This window comes from Podarcis tiliguerta, assembly GCF_965153285.1.
Source record: "Podarcis tiliguerta genome assembly, chromosome: 12".
Classification (NCBI taxonomy): Eukaryota; Metazoa; Chordata; class Lepidosauria; order Squamata; family Lacertidae; genus Podarcis; species Podarcis tiliguerta.
Window position 1 is genome coordinate 41,062,485 of NC_139545.1, and position 18,638 is coordinate 41,081,122.

Here is an 18,638-nt window from a genome sequence, read left to right on the forward strand (position 1 = left end):
TTCTTTCTTTCTTTCTAAAAGCTCAATAGCAAATAGGCTTGTTCAATATTCACACAAAACCAGGGATGCCAACTTGAATGAAATATTGGGGGGGAGGGGCCATGTAAGCCCCACCCCACATAATTGATCACAAGACGTGGCGCGCACACACCCCATTTGAATGCCCATCAACATGGGAGGTGGCCCCCGCAAATATTATTAGGAGGGGCAAAGGGACCTTGGGCCCTACGAGTTGGCTCCTATGCACAAATAGTACATTGTTTGGCCTCCCCTTTGTGAATAATCAGAGAAAGCTTTTTAGACTTCAGCTGGGGTTCCCTCTTCCTTCTGCCTAAAATCTGCATGAGTTTGCTGCGCCTTGAAACAAAAATCTCCTTGCACTCAAAAGGTGCTCAAGAGATGTCTGCTGCATTAACTGCAGATGGTCCCCCTCCTGTCTGCCGCCTCTAAGCTCCACCTGCGGTAGCAAGTCAAAATAAACAACCTGCAGGACGTTGATGGCTTCTAAGCAGCTGTCCTCGTAGTGGGCACTTGTTATATCTGTTATTTGGAAGCAGAAAGGAGAAGATTGATTTTTTTTTTTCCTTGGAGAAAATGTTTCTTTTGTGTAAATAAATTTAAAGGGCAAGATTTAAATGGATTAACAAACTTTCTGCAACCCATTATAAAAAAAGAAGCTAGAGGCAGCCAGTTCTACATGTGCAGTAATGCTTGCTTTTGTAGAACAAATCTTTAAGGATTGTTGCATAATCATTTGTCTGCAATGGAAAATGCAGCTGGCGGTCAAAGCCAAGTTTTTTGGTTGTTGGTTTTTTTAAAAATCAACTTTCTTTGATCAGTAAAATCAATCAAAATGCAGAATTCTAGCTTATTCTCTGGAGGGGTAAAGGGGAGCTGAGACAGAGACCACCCCCCCCCCTCTAATGGAATGCTTTACAAATGCTTCCTTTAAGCAAAATTGCAATGTAGAAAATATTCACTTAATCCATTCTTATTGGGACAGGGTGTTTTGTAAGGCCTTGATCCGGCAGAAAACGGCCTCTGCAGCTGCTCCATCCACACAGTGTTGCAATTGTGGGAGCTCATTAAGATTCCTGGGAGCGTCTCTTTTTCTCTTGCGTGGCTTTGGAATGCCTCATTAGACATTCAGCAACTGCCCTCTTCAGAGCACTGCGTCCAACTTGTCCTAGCCAAAGTTTACGGCGTATAAATTAGCGATTCCAACAGATTGCTGCTCTTTTCTGCCTTGGCATAAAGCTGGGTAGTCACAGAAAACTGACTTACTATCTGTGCTCAAGCTTAACCATAAGAACCAAAAAGTTAGCTTTGGGAAACTGAACGCAACTCTTGACCATGCAGCTTCCCTCCTTATGAACGACTGTTAGGGAGTCAGGAATCTGCAGAGGCACAATACAGGCAAGGGCGTAAAATGAATGTCTATAAAGGTCTTTGGTACTCCTACTAGGGTGTGAAATGAAGGAACATGTAAAGAGTTAGTGTGGCATAAAAGATCTTAAGAGATTGTATTGCTTAAAGCAAATGTGAGGGATTAAACATATATTTCTTCCCCGAGTCAAAACAGCATCAAATTCAGTCTTGTTCCCAACCCGCCATCAGAATCTATGGTGACTAAACAAAGTTACATAATTTGCAAAACGCAAGGTATTCTGAATGTCACTAATTGGAGGCCTCCCTTCCAGCGCCCCAAGGAAAGCACTGCAGCTATTTCCAACAAAGCGATGCCTGAGTTAGCAAAACTCAGTGTAGCACAGCCACACTTCAGGACAATAGATCCCGATGTGATAGAGCTGACAGCTTTGATATGCTAATTGCAAACATTATGCCTGACTCCGGTTATTTTAAACTGCTCATTTGTGCCAATGTGTTTTAAGTTCAGTGTGGGACTTGCAAGTTTTCTCCCTGCAATAAATCATAAACTTTTCTGCTCATTTTTTTAAAAAAGAAAATGAAAATTTACAAAGCCTTTGAGAAAAGGTAAAGGCCTATCAATGCCGATGAAAACAATTCCTGCCATGATATATACCAGTTTGCAACACACATTTTTTTTAAGCATTTAGATTCAGGAAACTGTTGTCATGGAAGTTGTGGGACATGTCATGTGAGACTAAGTCAGTGCACTGCCCCATCTGGTCTAATGCCAATTTATAGTGACTGGCAGTGGCTCCAAAGAGTCCAGAATGAGTCTTTTCAGCTCTGCCGAAAGCATAGCTCCGTCCGTAGAGCATGTGACTCTTAATCGCAGGGTGGCGAGTTCAAGACCCATGTTGGGCAAATGATTCCTGCACTGCAGGGGGTTGGACTAGATGACTCTTGTGGTCCCCGCTAACTTTGCAATTCTATGAATTGGGAATCCCAGTGATTGAACCTGGCACTGATACAAAGAAAGCTTCTGATCTGTCATTCCTCTTTGGTCCTTCCTCTGTTGCGTATTAGGCAGGAAAAGAGAGTCATTAGCAATCTCTTACAGCCTCTGCTTATGCTAATTGCTCAAGTCAGAGCCAATTATTGGTATCCCAGAACTGACAAGATGCTTGGAGATGTTTAGCTAGCATGTGACCTTTACCTATCGCATCAGATCAGTACAGAGACTGACACCATTGGTCAAGAGATTATCAGTTGCTCCTTTACAGGAGAAATTCTGAAGGGAACTGAAGTTTGGTTTCTAATTAAGCAGCTATCAATTTGATCCAAGTTACTTTGGAATTTTTCTAGCCATTCCGTAACTTACTATTTTTGGCAAGGCGACTGAGCACTTGGCAGAAGGCCGGTTTCAAGCAGGAGACGTTAAGCTGCTAAATTTCTTGAACAACTCTGCTCAGCCATTACTCACAGGAAGAGGCAACACGCGGGACCTGTGGGACCACACCTTCAGACCCTGCTGCCACACAACCCTTTCCCGCTTCCCATGGGATCAGGACAAATGCCTGCAGCAGGGATTCTGGTGTGGACTCTGCCCACAAGCAGAATTCCAAAGTATGCAGAAAGCTGACCGAAGCATAAGTCACTTCTCTGTTGCAGGTGTTTGACCTGAACATGCTGGAGAAGATCAGGGCTAAAGCCATGGGCCTGAAATCACTTTGGACTTGTAGTGCCCTTTCACATGTGCAGTGGCTGAATAGATCCAAGTCTACTAATAAATACTGAACCAACACCTGGCTTGAAATCTGAGCCAGATTGCTTCAGTAGGGCTGTTCCGTGAAGTTTGCTTAAGGACAGGTAGAATACCACTCTTGTTTCTTTGAAATATCCAATGCCAGCTTTCAATACCATTAATCATCAAATTGCACTACGCTCACTATATTTATTTCTCTCCTTTCCTTCAGGGAATTAAATATTATTATTTGAGTTATATGCCACCCTTCATCCAGTGGTTTACAGTATAAAAAATGCAAAAATACATAACTTAATAATAAACAAAACAAACACACACAAGTTTAAAACAGGCATGCCCAAAGTCCGTATCGGGGGCCTAATCTGGCTCGCTGGTCGGTTTAATCCGGCGCCTGCAGCAGTGGTCGGCCCTCACGCATGTTCACTTCATCAAATCTGGCCCTCTTTGAAAAAAGTTTGGACACCCCTGTTTTGGTTTAAAAGGTTGTAATTTGTTTTAACTGGTGAAAGGCCTGGGTGAAGAGGAAGGTTTTTGCCTGGTGCCTAAAGATATGCAACGAAGATGCCAACTGAGCCTCTCTGGAGAGAGCATTCCACAAGTGGGAAGCCACTTCAGAAAAGGCCCTTTCTTGTGTTGCTGCCCTCGAAACCTCTCCTGGAGGGGGCATGTGAAGGAGAACCTCAGATTATGTTCACAGGGTCTGAGTCAGTTCATATGGGAAGAGGTGGTCCTTGTGGTACTGCAGTCTTGAGCCGTTTAAGGCTTTGTAAACCACTATGAGTTGGGCCCAGAAATTAACTGGCAGCCAGTGCAGTTGGCAGACCTTGGTTCTCCTCCCCCATTTTGTCTTCACAACAACCTTGTAAGATAGGCTAGGCTAAGAGGTATTGTCTATTCTGTAACTACCCACTGACCTTCGAAACCGAGGAGGATTCTGAACTTCTATCACTCTAGTCCTGGTGTAGAACTTTAACCACTGCTTCACACCATTTTACTTGTGTGTAACAAGGCAATCTTAATTGTGATGATACTAGTTTGCTTATATTCTAAAGATCCAGGTAGTGATAGCTGGCAGCTGATTTGTGGATGGGGGTACATAAAGGATACTGCGTAAAGGAATTTTCATTGACTTCCCTCTTGCACCTGAGCGCCCAAGTGATTTGCAAGAAATGTCTTTCATCAGATGCAACTACATTCCTTCTGAAGGACAATAATTATTTACTGTAATGCATATCTGGTTACCTTGTAGATAAGTTGCTGTATTCGCTTGACAAGGGACTTCCCTGAAGAATAAGCTGCAGCTGGGGGAGAATATTGTGATCAGTTTTAAGGCAAAAAGGTGAGTGGTGTATATTACACATGCTAACTCAGAGCTGAACGTATAATGCTGGTACTTCCCTATAATGCCTCGAGGGGATTTCTCCCAGCATGTTTTAAGAAATTAATTCACTCCTTCAACTTCTGTGATCATAATGTATTAAGCAGGGTCTTTTCTGCAGTGGTGCTACACTTTTGGAATGCCTCCCCCAAGTAGGTTTTCTGGCTCACAGCAGGCTGTAAGATTTAAGAATCTTTCAGGCCCTCTGTGTTCACAGGGATCAAACACCAGCAGTAGTTTTCAGATTAAGTCAATTAGTGGTTTTATGTGTTTCACTCTTGCTTGCGTGTCACTTTTGAGTACTTTTTACTTCAAAAGGCTGTTTAGAGATTTTAATACAATCAGTACCTGATTCAATTGCTATCAATGAACAGGTGATATGCTAGCTTGTGCACACAGTTTCACTGCAATCTAATACCATCCAAACCTGGAGCATCAAATTCCAAAACAGCTAACAATTTTCTTTATTCAGATCCCACATAGCAAATGTCAGATACAGCGGTTAGTCTAGAAAAATACATTTTAAAAAAATCTTCAGCAGATCACATCTCCTGTAACAAAATCTGAAACCTATTTTACAAATCAATCTACATTATTAATGTAAAAAGGAATCCTGAAATTTAGCATTTTCATTATATCCGAACATCCATCTATTCAAGCATAGGCTTCTGCTATTTATAGATGTTAGAATTTGTCATACATTTCTCTAATGTAGCTCCTGTACATATTAAATAAATCAGAGGCTCTGCTTGTAGTGCATTAACCATGTAAGCAAGCACACTCAGTATTTTTCCAGTACCGTTTGCATTACAATTATTTGCATGCAGATGTAATTAGCATTTAAAAGTGCACAAGTAGCCCATTTCTCTGTGGAAACTCAGACATCCATTCGAGGCATCACAATACCAGTTACTTAGCTACACATTATTAGAAATGTAGGACAAGGAGGTACTCTGAAACTATATGCAACAGTGTATATAGATATTTTTTAAAAAGAAAAAAAAAAACACTGTTAGAATTAATTCTGTATTTACATCCAATTTCACTACCACAGGTTCATGACAATAATTCAGTACAGTGTGGAAATCAACCTTCAGTTAGGATTGTTAGGTACTATTTAGGTAAAGTGTAGCCCAAAACATATCCTGAAAAAATGAACTTTATTAGTTGAAAGCTCTGGTTCGTCACAGACCATGGCATATCCTCTGCAGGATACGTGTACCTGTTCAGTGTGTGAAGTAATACTAGTGTGCATTCAAGAGAGCCAGCAAGAACATGTGCAAAGTTCAAACAATAAAAAAGCAAACCTCACGTGAGGAATTTACACTGGCCACTGTTAGCATTTGTTTAAGCCTGTCAAATAGGAATGCAGAAACCCTGTGGACAAGATACAGGAATGATCTTAAGGTTTAACACGTAAGCATATTATGTAATTATTCGCTAAAAATGCCCATGGAGGTTTTCAAAGTCAGTTTATGGGGGTTATATTCCCCAAAACAAAGTGGTGAACCTAAAATTAAAAATCAATATTAAAACACTATTCCAGGTTATCCAGTTTGAGATCGAGGCTTAGCTTCTCTCCCCGTGGAATCCAGTGTGTACTAGTTACGCAGTTTAAAACCTTGAAACATTCACAACATTAAGTGAACTGTAAATAAGTTTTAATAGTTCCATAAAAGCCCAGGTAAAACAAATCACACACTCTTCCCTCTCCCACAAAAGTGCAAAAAACATCAAGTTGCTGCTTGGTCCACAAATGCATAAATGTACAAAAGAGGTGCAGTTTCTGCTGAAACCAAGTTGTTCTCCTACTAAGGCCAGTTTCACCGGAGAAATTCAGCGTCCAAAGATGGAGTTCAATTCCAGTAGGATTAATTCTACAATCTGGTTCTGATACACTGTGTGAACGGCTATGTTGCCAGTCTCTTTCTCTGGCTTCAACAGGGTTGGACCAAAGACTATGGCTATGCTTTGATAGGTCATTCGGTTCTTCTCTCCATTTTCTACAATTCTGTGAGATAGGAGGGGAGAGAGAGCAAACACTGAACTTCCAATACAAATTCATATCACAAACGAGAAGGCAGATAGCATAATAACTTCCCTAATGAAATTCTGTATGCAGGTATCCTAATCCGGAAACACTGATATGTGCAAACAGCTTCAACTAAGCAATTGTCACATTCACAGGATGCTTTCTCAGATTATAAAACGAATGAAGCCTGCGCATACTTTTTGTATCCTTCTGGAACTTTGCAGCATGATCAGTCTCCATTTCTCCCTGGGGAAGCACGCAGCCACATATATCTGCACCAATGCATATCAAGACCTCTCTCACAGACAGCTAAACCCCCTTTATAGGTCTGGCCCCTTTTTCCCACCACAAATTTACACAAAACTGAGTTTAAAAAAAGCAATGCTTGAACTTGTTTTTCTAGAAGGCAGGCACAAGGGGGCTGGGACTGGCTGGGCAAGGTGACCTCCAGAGCAAAATAGAAACGTGATTTCATCATGTTTCTTCATTTGTGGATGTGAAAAACAGACCGAGCCACATTTTTCTTCCATGCACTACTTACCTCTTGAGATGTTTGAAGAGCACCTGCATGGTATCTTGATTTGGCTTTGGCAACTGTTTAATCAGCTCTTTTACAGCATGAACACGATGTCTAGGCTCTTGTTCTGGAGAGGGAGAGGGGGGGAGAGAACTTTTAAGCACACTGCTTTTCACTGTTTATGGTTTGATTGCAAGGACATTAGCTAATGCATATTACCACCTAGTGGCCATAGTGAACATAGCCATTCTGCAACAACAAAACTAGAGAAAATGTATTTGCCTCTTGCAGAATTGACTCCTGAGACTTATACAGCATCTTAATGCTGTGGAACTCGGCTTAAATGAAACCTGGGAATGGGCAGTTCACTACAAAAAGTAACTGTCCCTGTTTACAAAAGCTAAGAAAATAATTAAGTGATTCACCCACATGTGTGAAATAGCTTAATTAAATGTGTGTGCATGTTCATGTGTAATTGTTCGCTATATTGAAAATCATATTCAATAATGTTTCAGATAAACAAAAGGAGTTTTAAAAAGAGTGGGCCATATCCACACAGTTTGAATTTCATATTCATTTTGCTTGGATATGTGCTCTGCATAATATGATTGACCATTTGCCTCACTTTGAAAATGAATTTGATTTTCATCATTTCTCTCCACCTACACACTTAAGTGCTTTCTGTTGTTTCCTTTCGGCAGGAATGGCTAACCTTCAGCCCTCCAGGTCTGGCTGAACAGCACCTTCCCAACCATTGCCTATGCTGGCTAAGACTGATGAGAGCTGGATCCCAACATCTGGAGAGCCACAGGTGTGCAGTCCAACTTTAAGGAATATTCAGAGCACTTCCCATACATAATTGTGTTGCAATTCTAACAATAGCCTGCAAAGTAGATCAGTATTATCCTAACGCTGCAGATGAGTATGAAGTTCTGAGGACAACAGACTGTGATTTGTTTAAGCCACAATCCTAGTAAGGTCATGACCAAGGTGAAATTTGAATGGGGGGGGGCGCTTTCCGATTTTGCAACTCAGTATCTTATTTTTGTATAACTGTCTGACATGGCCGTAGTTCTGAAGTTGCTATACAACTGTCTCAGGGTGGAAGGCTTCTTTAGCATATACTTACTGATTGCATTAACAAAGTCATTGAAATGAGTGTAAGTGAATAGTGGTTCTGGCAGTTCTCTAAAAAACATTTTCAGAGCTCCTGTAATCACATGGATATCTTCCCATTTACTGTCGTTCAAATCCAGTTTTTCATCTGAAACAGATACAGTATTAGAGTGTTTAGCTACATGAGCCATCACAGTTCTTATTCTAGAATACAATATTCAAACAAGGTATGAAGGGGTGTGTGTGTGTGCGTGTGTGTGTACACACACACAGTCATACCTCGGGTTACGAATGCTGCGGGTTGCGCACCGCGCCAAACCCAGAAGTACTGGAACGGGTTATTTCCGGGTTTCAGCGCTTGCGCAGAAGCACCAAATTGCATCATGTGCATGCGCAGACGCTGTGGGTTGTGAACGTGCCTCCCACACGGATCACATTTGCAACCTGAGGTATGACTGTATATGCACACACACACACACACACACACGTTAAAGATTAAATACCTACCATATTTTTCGCGCTATAAAACACACTTTTTCCCTCCTAAAAAGTAAGGGGAAATGTGTGTGCGTCTTATGAAGCGAATGGAGGCTGCGCGGCGAAGCCAGAACAGGGAGAGGGAGCGCTGTGCAACGCTCCCTCTCGCTGTTCTAGCTTCTGGCTTAGCTGCGTGAAGCCTCTGCAGGGCAGCAGAGTGCCTTCATCCGCTGCCCTGCGGAGGCTTCGAGGGCTATCCCAGAAGCCAGAACAGTATGAGGGAGCGCTGCGCAACTTCTGGGATAGCCCATGAAGGCTCCTCGTGCCCTGCGGAGGCTTCGCACGAAGCTAGAACAGCTAGAGGGAGAGCTGCGCAGTGCTCCCTCTAGCTATTCTGGCTTTGGGCCCCCCAAAGCCTCCACAGGGCAGCGGGATGAAGGCTCCCCACTGCCCTGCGGAGGCTTCACACGGCTCTTGTGGACTGCCCTTCCCCCACCTCCCAGAAAAGCCCCCAAGAGCCGCATGCTCTTTAAAGAGCCGTGCCTAGCGTGTCTTGGGGGCTTTTCCCCGAGGAGGGAGAAGGGCAGCCCGTCACTGACAGGCTGTCCTTTTCCCCCCCTTGTAGACAAACCTGCAAGAGCCGCGCTCCCTTTAAAGAACGCGCGGCTCTTGGCTGGCTTTTGCGGGAGGGGACAGAGGGCAGCTTAGCCGCGCGCAGCCTCTTCCAGTCAGGGGGAGCCTTCATCCCGCTCCCCGGGAGAGGCTTCGGTGGCTATCCCAGAAGCCAGATCCCTCTTGCTGTTCTGGTTTCTGGGATTCAGAACATTTTTTTTCTTGTTTTCCTCCTCCAAAAACTAGATGCATCTTATATAGCGAAAAATACAGTATTTCATAAACAAAATATAATTTGTTAGTTGATGTATTGGTACTTTACAGATGCTAAGAACTAAATAAATTTAGTGTTAACACTGCAAACTACTAATTGTTACGTATAGCAACTTACCGTGATTAACAGCAAATCTCAACTTCTGTATTACTGCAAGATTGCCACTAACTCTATACAGCCCGTCAACATCCAATCCTAGAACAAATTTTAAAGTTTTGTTCAGTAAGTGGTTACAAACGCTGTGGGTTGCATTTATAGGTGTAAATTCATACATTTTAGAATGAACAACATTTATTTTAATAAAATGCACCCAAAAAAAGAAATGATTACACTCCTTCAAAAAGGTGATACAATTTTCATAAACAAGAAGAATTATACAATATTCAGCATTTGCTGACAAACTCCTCCTTATAATCTATCACAATGGGCTTCCAATTGTCCTTTAGTGTTGGGGTTGCTGCTTTTCCTAGAGTGTCTTGAAGTTGGTAATTTTGCCCAGCATTTCAAGGCTTAACTGGACAGATGGTGGTAGCAGGCAACTATCCAGAGTGGAGTACACTGTCTGTCATCCTCGGCCTCTCCATTGCTGCAGCAGCAGGTACTCAAATAGACTGAGAAGTTTGCTTCTGCTAATGCTTTGAAAAGTTCTGTCTACTTGTTAAAATTAAATCTATGTGGCAAAGTGAGCTATTCTGGAGGTCAACAAGGTATTTAAACAAACTTGTTATTACAACATACTCTTGCATTTCTTTTTTGAAGCTGTAGACTGTGCCTCTCCTTTCGGAATAGCAGAAGGAACACAATCAGGCTGCAATCCTACATGCTTACCTGGAAGTAACTCGCATTAAACTCAGGGGGACATATTTCTGAATAGGCCATGATTGCACTATAAAGCATTAAAACACAGTTGTATAGGAATAGTTAAAAATTGAAAGATTCTAAAGTTTCTAAGCAAGTCATTTCCAGTAGTTAAGGAGGAAAAGGGCTGAGAAACTATTTTTATGGTTCACAGAGTGTACATTATGCCCAGATATGTGTCTATAGTGGTAACATGTCCTTCTATGTAAAAAATTTACTAAGCCTCTAACCAGTTACTATAAAAAACATTAATATTAAAAAGTGAGGTATCTTTCACCTACCATGTTCTTCAACATATTCAATACACAGTTTCACAAATTTTGGCACAGTGCTGTTCTCTCTTTGACACAAGCTGTTTAGATTGCAGCCAAACACTTGATCTGAAAAACAGGGAAAGAAAGCAATTTACAAGTGATTGAGCTGAACTTCTCAGAGTGAGCAGGGCTTCCAACAAAAATGATACCAGCTGGAGGGGATTCCCAACCAGCCTTGTCTTGCTAGCCCATTGTGACACCTTTTGTACTGTACTCCAGCAGGTTATTTCATTTTGCAGAAAAGGGCCGTCCTTTCAGGAAGGGACTCGGGGTTGTACTTGTTTGTTCCCTGGTGCTAAAGCCTGGGGGCGTGGGGGGGAGAGAGAGAGATGGCCCCTTCTCTCCAGGTGCTGTTTCCTCTGCTTAACCCCTCTGCTTCCATGCAAAGAAGGAAATGCAAAGAAGCCAGCAACAAAAGATTGTCAGCACTGCTGTACATCTTCCCCCAATTTCACATCTTAAATTAGTCAAAGACTGTAATGTGATGCTCTGGGCCTTGGAAGGCATATAGCCAGAATGCGCAGCTAGCTTATTTTCATAGGAAGCTGATCTCTCCCCTTTGCTGGAAGCTAGATGACACCCCTGAAACTCCACTGCAGCATCATACAGAATGGAATGAGAAATCAGCTACCTTTTCCCTTCTGCTTGTGAGCGGAAATGTTGGCATGCGAAAAGAGACAAAATGAGGCACAGCACTTAAGACCCATACTCAAGAACATAACCTCCCCTCCGTGTGGAAAGACTCCCCCTTCCTTCATTCCAGGTTTTTGAAAGGACTTGGTTTTTTTGTAGGGAATTTTGTGTGGAACAGTTTCACAATAAGATTGGGCAAAACCCTCTTTCATTAAAGATGTTCTCCTATTTGGCAACAGATGACAGAATGACCTAAGTCAGACCCTGACATCTTCTGAACTTTAGACCAATTATAGGTCTGACTTGTAATATTTCCAGAGAAAAGCAGTTTCAAAAAACCCTCATATCCTCTGAGAATGGCATGCAGTTCAGAAGTTGCTCCTGAGTCAACGAGTTTGACCAGAATTGGGGGAAATGAAAGAGACCTTAGAATCGGTGGAACCAGAAAACTTGCCCAACTTTCTAGCAGTCCTCACCACCACCAGTGGCAGGGTGAGGGCACACAACCTGGAAGACAAACTGATTTTTGGCTAAGTGGCACATCTCCTTTGCTCAGTGACAAGTCTAGCCTGACACTGCATCCCTGCAAAGGAAAAAGTGTGATCTGATGGATAGTGTGTTACATTTCTTACTGAAAACATCTGTATACAGATCCATGTATGGATACAGAAAGGGACTGTCTGTGCAACATTCTGGGTTGTCTTGAGAAAAGTATTTTCTCTCAACCCAATGAGCCTTAGAGCTGCGAGGACACAAATATGTTAAGTGTAATCCTCAGAATAATACTGCTTTTGGTCTTTAACATGGACACTTCAAAGGCTGTATTTCCTAGGGACGTAAGATACCCTTGGGGTGGGGAGAGCCAAGAAATACTGAGAAGCTGGCTAATTTCCTCTTAGGGCTGTACGGCTTTGGCTGTATCACTGTTTCCCTGGAAGATTTCCAGAAGAGAAGCCATGTTATTTTGTTGCAGTAAAAACAAAGACTAACAAATGTGTTGTGGTTGTCTTGGGTTATTTTATTCCCTCTTTACCAGGACTACAGTGGACAAAGAAAGTCCTTGTGGGAACTAATGGGAGAAGATATTCTCCTTCCACATAGGAATGTGTAAGTGAAAGCCACGCCAGGTAAGCCCAATCACAATCCCATGCTGCAAGTAGCCTCTTTTTGTCCAGACATACAGAAAGAAGAACAGCAAAACCAGCCATGGAAGCAGAAACAAGAACCATATAACACCAAATATTTTAAAGTTGAGGACTCCTCTAAAAAATGGAACACATGCTTGTGCTGAACTTCATGCTTAATGTTTTCTTTCTGGGTGCACAGAGAGATTACATTGAATCTTCACTGGGAAGATTATAGCGTTTATTTTTATCTTGAAGAATTCTTTTGAATTTAGTCTCAACGTGGATCGTCAGTGTGCAGCTATCTAGGATTTAAAAAATTAATGCTGCAAGCAACCAAGCTCACTGCTATTTCCTGAGGAAATAGCTATCCTACTCAGACGTAAGAAATTGATGTTAATAGTCTGCTAGCCAAGGGTTGTTACAAATATTGAAAACAAAAAGCTTACCCTTGATATAGCCTTTTTCACGGACTGCTTGCAATGTGGGTCTGCGGGTTAAAAATTTCTTCAGTTTCGTTTTGGTCTTTTTCTGTTCTGAAGCATCAATGCTGCCAGATAATTTTATTGCTGCAAACGAAAAACAAGCAAGCTGCATATAAAAAAACTGGTGTGTTTTAAGCTATTTTGTCCTGATTTATAAAACATAGCCTGTGCTGAAGGTAAAATCCTCAGAAGAAATTGCAACATAACATCAAATCTGAATATCAACTAGGCAAGTTCCAAATATTTATGGCAGAGAGGGGAGACAGTTTCTTCTCTTCACTTGCTCAACTCAGAGCTGTGCTCTGCCCCAAAGCCAACTCATGTGACTGATTTATAATGCAATCCAATCTGCCATGGATTTGGCGTAGTTGAGACAGAGAATTTCTTCTGCCCAGCCCTGTTGGTCTCTGCTGGTGATGCCCCTGACCAAGTGGCCAGTGGGGGTGTTACTGCTGGAGGTTGGTGGAGGGGAGCATAGGAATTTACTCTGAATTTAAACTTACAACGAAGTTTTTTTGACTCTTTATGGTCCTTTTCTTTGTCCTGTTTTTCCACCCCAGGAGAATCTGGCACCTCATCATCGAATGGCTCATCAGACTCTACTGTCTATTGAGAATAAGAAAAGGATTCAATGTCTTTGTTGCTACCAAGTTTAACAGCTCTTCTTTATTTTTTAAAGTAACATCCTTCATATAACACCATTAGGATGATTTCAAAATTACTAACACATGATTTAATGAAACTGATAAAATGATTTTGAAGCCATTTTCATTTTACAATGGACCATAGATTTCCAATGGACTCCCTATCCACATGGCATCTGAAAATCAATTTTGCAAGCAGAATTGGCACTGGTGCGAGCAAATTAATCACTCTTGTTTGTATGACAAAGATACAACATTGGTGTAATCTGCACTGAAAATTGGTCTTGGTGGTTTCATACTCTGGAAACACCTGTTGGCAAAAGTCTTCTCAAGCAAAAGATCAGAACTATACAGTTAAGTCAACCTAACAAATCTCTACTAACTCTCTCGGCTAAACATCTGACGCTAATGGAATCATTCAGTTAGTGCCAGGCAAATCCTGTGCAAACTGGGAAAGCTATTGGCAGTGTCCCAGTAAAGCTACGTACCTGGAACATGATGTTTGGGGCAGCATTTCAAGCAAACTGCCAGTTATTTTATTAGTAAGTAACTTAATTGTTTGACCTTAATACTGAAACACCATGATTCTCCACTCTAAAATTCCTTCTAGGATTGCAAAAGCCAGCACTTTTCCTTCTCAAGTAAGTCAAACAACAAAATAGTTAACTGTCCACATTCGCTGCTCTGAGCACCCACAGATTTACTATGCATAAGCCTAAGAAAATAGAAACTAGTTTTCTAGTTAGAAAGCTATAAATCAGTTCTAACCCTCTCTATCCTAACCTATTTCCTCTTTGTAAATCAGAGAAAAAAATCTTTAACCCTGGAAATTCAGGAGTCATTCAGAACAAAGGTACAAAAGGAACAACAGATATATGCATCACTCAATAGCAGTTCAGAGCCTACAGAAAGTGCAAAAACATGTTCCTGCTTAAGAAGGTCCTTTTCTTCAGTAGCTAAATCAAATCTTTAACAGACTAAGCAAAACTGAAACACCGATAAATCTGTATAAAACATATTTGTCCGCTTGAGACAAAACTGGTAGACATTTGAGTATCTCAAGAATCTAAATCTGTATATGCAGCAGTGAAAGTAATAAGATCATTAGGTGCAATGCCACAAGTTTATCAACGCCACATGCTAAACACTACTGCAGGGATTCCTTTGGAAATTGCAGTACAGGAACACATACATCTGCACATGCCTCTTCTCAATCCCAAAATAATATTGGACTGTATCAAGGGACAAAGAAATGGTCCAAACAAGTCTTGAAGACCTGGCTGCAATTCAGCTCACACAGTATATACTTCAGGACATAAGCTAGAAATGTCTAGTTCATATTCCACATAAACCATGAACTAATGTTCCTTTTTGAATCTCAACATTTGAACATATTTTTATCATTATATTCTTATTGTGGTTTGCAGTCAACTAAACTTTACTCAGAGGAGACCCACTGAAATTAGTGGCTAATTTAGGTACATTAAACGTTAGTTGGACACAACCCTCAATATTACTACAAGAATATCTTTTTAGTTTTCGAAAAATATATTCTGTGGTTATTTGAGGTGATGATTTTTCCTCTATTGGCCATAATAAAGATGATGATCTCACTAGCTTATTTTTATTATCATCATCTTATTCAGTTTTCCCACCCTTCATCCCAAAGGAGCCCAGGGCGGGAAACAAATCATTAAAAACATACTAAAAACAATCCTCATCCACTGATGTGTCTCAAAATTCCAGAGCAATTGCTGCTTTGGTCCTATATTGTGGTTTAGTTAGTTGTTTCAGGGTGAAGTATTCCTCAAACGGTCAAGCAAGAGGTAGAAATGGAATGGTGGTGGGGGAGAGCAATAACTTAGATTATAAACTTTTATCTGCAAACCATCATAAGTACATACCTGGTTACTGATAGCAAAATTAAGAACCTTAAACCATTCATTTACAGAAATGTCATTATCCGACTGGATTAATAATTCAGTTCCTTGCCGTGTTTTCAGCTTTAAAATAAAAAGAAATCTGGGCATTAGAATGGAAGTACGTATTTTATGTGTTGCTCCAAAATACACGACCACTAGGTCAATTACTATATTATACTCTATCTATTCTAAGAAACCCCGACAGTTTAAGACATTTATATGCCACTTAAGTATTCACATTTCTAAGTTATAAGACTTCTAAAGGTTTGTCGTAAATATTTTTTGTAAGATGCTTAACTCGTTACCCATTTTTTTCTATGGTCATGTTAAGTACCCAAAATAAAGTTAGGCAAAAACAGTCACCTCAATCACATTCTTCTTGCTAGATTTCTCCTTAGAAGCCCAGTCGACAAATGCACCCCTGAGATCCACTGTGAACTCTGGCTTGGATTGGTTGACCCCAAACTTCTGGAGGGAAAAACAAACATTGCCAATTTGTTTTTAGAGGGCTTCCCTGCCCCAGACATTGCACAACCTGCCCATACAGGCAATGACTGTTTTCGGCGTGTCCGACACGTGTGCAACTGGGCACATGTGCATCACGCCAAACTCAGAAGTTACCCCAAAAGTCACAAAAGGGAGTGGGGCAGCGGTTTGCAGGCTGTTTCAAATACACACAATTTCACACAAACACATGATGCCTTGGAACGTAACCCCTGCGTGAATTGGGAGTTGCCTATATTATATTCCTAAATTCCCACCGCAACACTTGTCTCCACCATGGCCCTGTTGGCTACTGACGTTTAGTGGCCTGGACAAGGGGTCTACTTGTGTTTTGTCTTAACCAACCTTGGGAAAGATGGACATTTCAGATGACTTGGGAGGGCTTACAAATCCCCATTTTGAATTCCATCAGTTTGAAAGAGTCACTTCTTTGTTCCACGGGTGTGGGCCACTTCATACAGAACAAAGCTTCTCCACTAGGTGGAGCTGCTTGTTTTAACCCCCACCCTGCAATCGCTTGTACTGCATTAATGCACGGTTATCTCCACATGGTTGCATTAACAGTAGAGATGAGGGGGAGGAGTCTGAAAATACAGTAACTTTCCAGTACTTACCCAGCTAGTCCCACCTCCTTGAGTCTTGGTAAACAATAACGAGGGACCTTGCAATACAGCCCATGATGACATCCAGTTTTTTCTGTAGGAGAGGTAGGCAATTGTACACAGTCAAGGAGATTGATCAAATAACTGAGACTGCCCAGTGGTGCTTGACAAATGACCCTTTGTATTACCGTGTCTACAGGTATAGCTGTTATTGACAAAAGGCCAATTTGGCCTGCTGAAATCACCGAAACAGGAATGCTACATAAAAGCAATCCTTTATTTTGAGACTAACTAGTCACATCCGGCTTGTCTGTACAGAGCTTGTCTGAGGCCTGGGGTGGGAATAAAGCTATAAATTCAAACAAAAAGGCAGCCAGTTCCTGGCAGGGGCCCCTGGCCAGCTGTGCCCTCCAAATCCTGGGGCCAGTGTGCCCATCTGTCCCCACCCACCAGCATGGGCCTGAGCCACAGTAGCTCAAACTTACAGCACACACTATATCACGTTTGTGTGTTGTATGTGCAATATGTAGCCAGGCTTATTCTGTTTATTCTCTTACACTAAAATACTCCGTTTAGAACCCTAACAGTTGCAAAGAGAGCCACTACAGATTGGCTTCAACCAATAGATCTGCAATTTATCTCACTTCCAGAAAACTTCCCCAGAAAATCCAAGTAATACTGACAGAAGAAACTTAAAATTGCTTTCCTAAACATGTTCCTTGTGGTGAGTGTGGCTGCAGGCTTTAAAATGCTGATCAGTTCCTTTAAGTTTCACTGAAACAGGGTTTCTTTGCATATAAATATGCTGACAAGTAACCCACTTGCAACCTTACATTGCTTTGATGATTGAATGTTTGCCTGACCAAATTTAAAATAACTAAACGTCAAAACTTAGAAGTGTGCTGGAGATACTTGCCGAACTTTTTTCCCATTTTCTGTAATCTTTGTCACATTTAATAATCCATACTTCTCTTGGTCCTGGGGAAGAGAACAAACAGAAAATCAGTTTTAAAAGCAGCTCATTATTCCTTTAAATTAGAAAATAATCTCTTTCCTTCCACAACTACTTTCAAGAAGAGCTAAATAGCTGACACCTGAACTGTAGAGACATGGTTCCTTGAACTTAACATTAACAGCACAATCCTATATGTGTCTACTCAGAGGTAAGATGACTAAATTCAATGGGGCTCGCTGCAAGATAAGTGGGTATAGGATTGCAGCCTTAAATGTGCTAAACCAGATTTTTAACTAATGTTACTAAGCCACAACATTTTTTTAAACTGATGTAACCTACCTGCTTACATCTGTTCATTATTTGTAGCCTAAAAACAAAACCTATATATTCTCAATATCTGAAGCATTTCTGTTTTCACAGTTTATTCGTGGTAAACAGCTTGCTCCTAAAAATTGTGTTTGCTTGACAAAACAGATTGCCAAATCCATCAGAAATGCAATGCAGTTGTCTACACCTGGTATTATCTGCACCTTAATGAATTGTTATTATTTATCAGATGCTATGTGATTTAGATGCTGAGCGAGTTTTTAAAACAAGAAATTCATTGAGACGCTTTACTGAGTCTGTTTTATCCATCTCAAGTAAACGCTGATAGTCACCCCTGACCACTGGCCATGCTGGCTAGGGTTGATGGGTCACAGGTTCCCTGGCCTGATCTAAAGTAATAGTGTACAAGGGCATTTTGTAAGACTCGGCTGTAAGAACTCAAACTATACACTCTTCCTATGTAACGCAGATCTCAAAAGTATCAGGCAGACCTCCCTATCAAGGTGTGAGAAACTGCTAGTGACTGATGTTGTCTAACTGGGTCACAGGATAAAAAGTAGATTGCCAGTGACTGCAATATGGAAAAGCAGTATTGTGTTTATTAATGTTATGAGGAGCCAACAAGGCTGCTTTAAAAAAGGACAAAATGCCTCCTTTAAGGAGGACTGGATAACACCACTACCTCCATTTTCTGCTGATCTATTTGAACACAGTGTTCTTATAAAGCTGCC

The 18,638-nt window shown here is 41.3% G+C and overlaps 1 protein-coding gene and 1 long non-coding RNA gene across 14 annotated transcripts in view; one reads left to right on the top strand and one right to left on the bottom strand.

Annotated features, from left to right (window-relative positions):
* LOC310661132 overlaps positions 1–8,173 on the top strand; it is a 36,496-nt gene extending 28,323 nt beyond the window's left edge. For both annotated transcript variants that reach the window (XR_014503756.1, XR_014503757.1), the window contains 2 exons: positions 4,383–4,472; positions 7,762–8,173. This is a non-coding gene — a long non-coding RNA (uncharacterized lncRNA). The remainder of the gene's footprint in view (positions 1–4,382; positions 4,473–7,761) is intronic.
* The window catches only part of ARHGAP12 (Rho GTPase activating protein 12), a gene marked incomplete at its 5' end in the record, with an annotated part of 60,714 nt that continues 47,027 nt past the window's right edge, over positions 4,952–18,638 (bottom strand). For 6 of the 12 annotated variants that reach the window (XM_083406251.1, XM_083406249.1, XM_083406256.1 and 3 more), the window contains 11 exons: positions 4,952–6,522; positions 7,085–7,187; positions 8,190–8,324; positions 9,657–9,734; positions 10,679–10,777; positions 12,918–13,037; positions 13,457–13,559; positions 15,502–15,600; positions 15,883–15,984; positions 16,638–16,719; positions 17,542–17,603. In XM_083406251.1, the coding sequence (XP_083262377.1) occupies positions 6,348–6,522; positions 7,085–7,187; positions 8,190–8,324; positions 9,657–9,734; positions 10,679–10,777; positions 12,918–13,037; positions 13,457–13,559; positions 15,502–15,600; positions 15,883–15,984; positions 16,638–16,719; positions 17,542–17,603 (1,158 nt within the window). In that variant the 3' untranslated portion in view covers positions 4,952–6,347. Of the gene's footprint in view, positions 6,523–7,084; positions 7,188–8,189; positions 8,325–9,656; positions 9,735–10,678; positions 10,778–12,917; positions 13,038–13,456; positions 13,560–15,501; positions 15,601–15,882; positions 15,988–16,637; positions 16,720–17,541; positions 17,604–18,638 lie in introns of all 12 variants that reach the window. The other 6 variants (XM_083406250.1, XM_083406259.1, XM_083406255.1 and 3 more) reach the window with 1 other exon arrangement.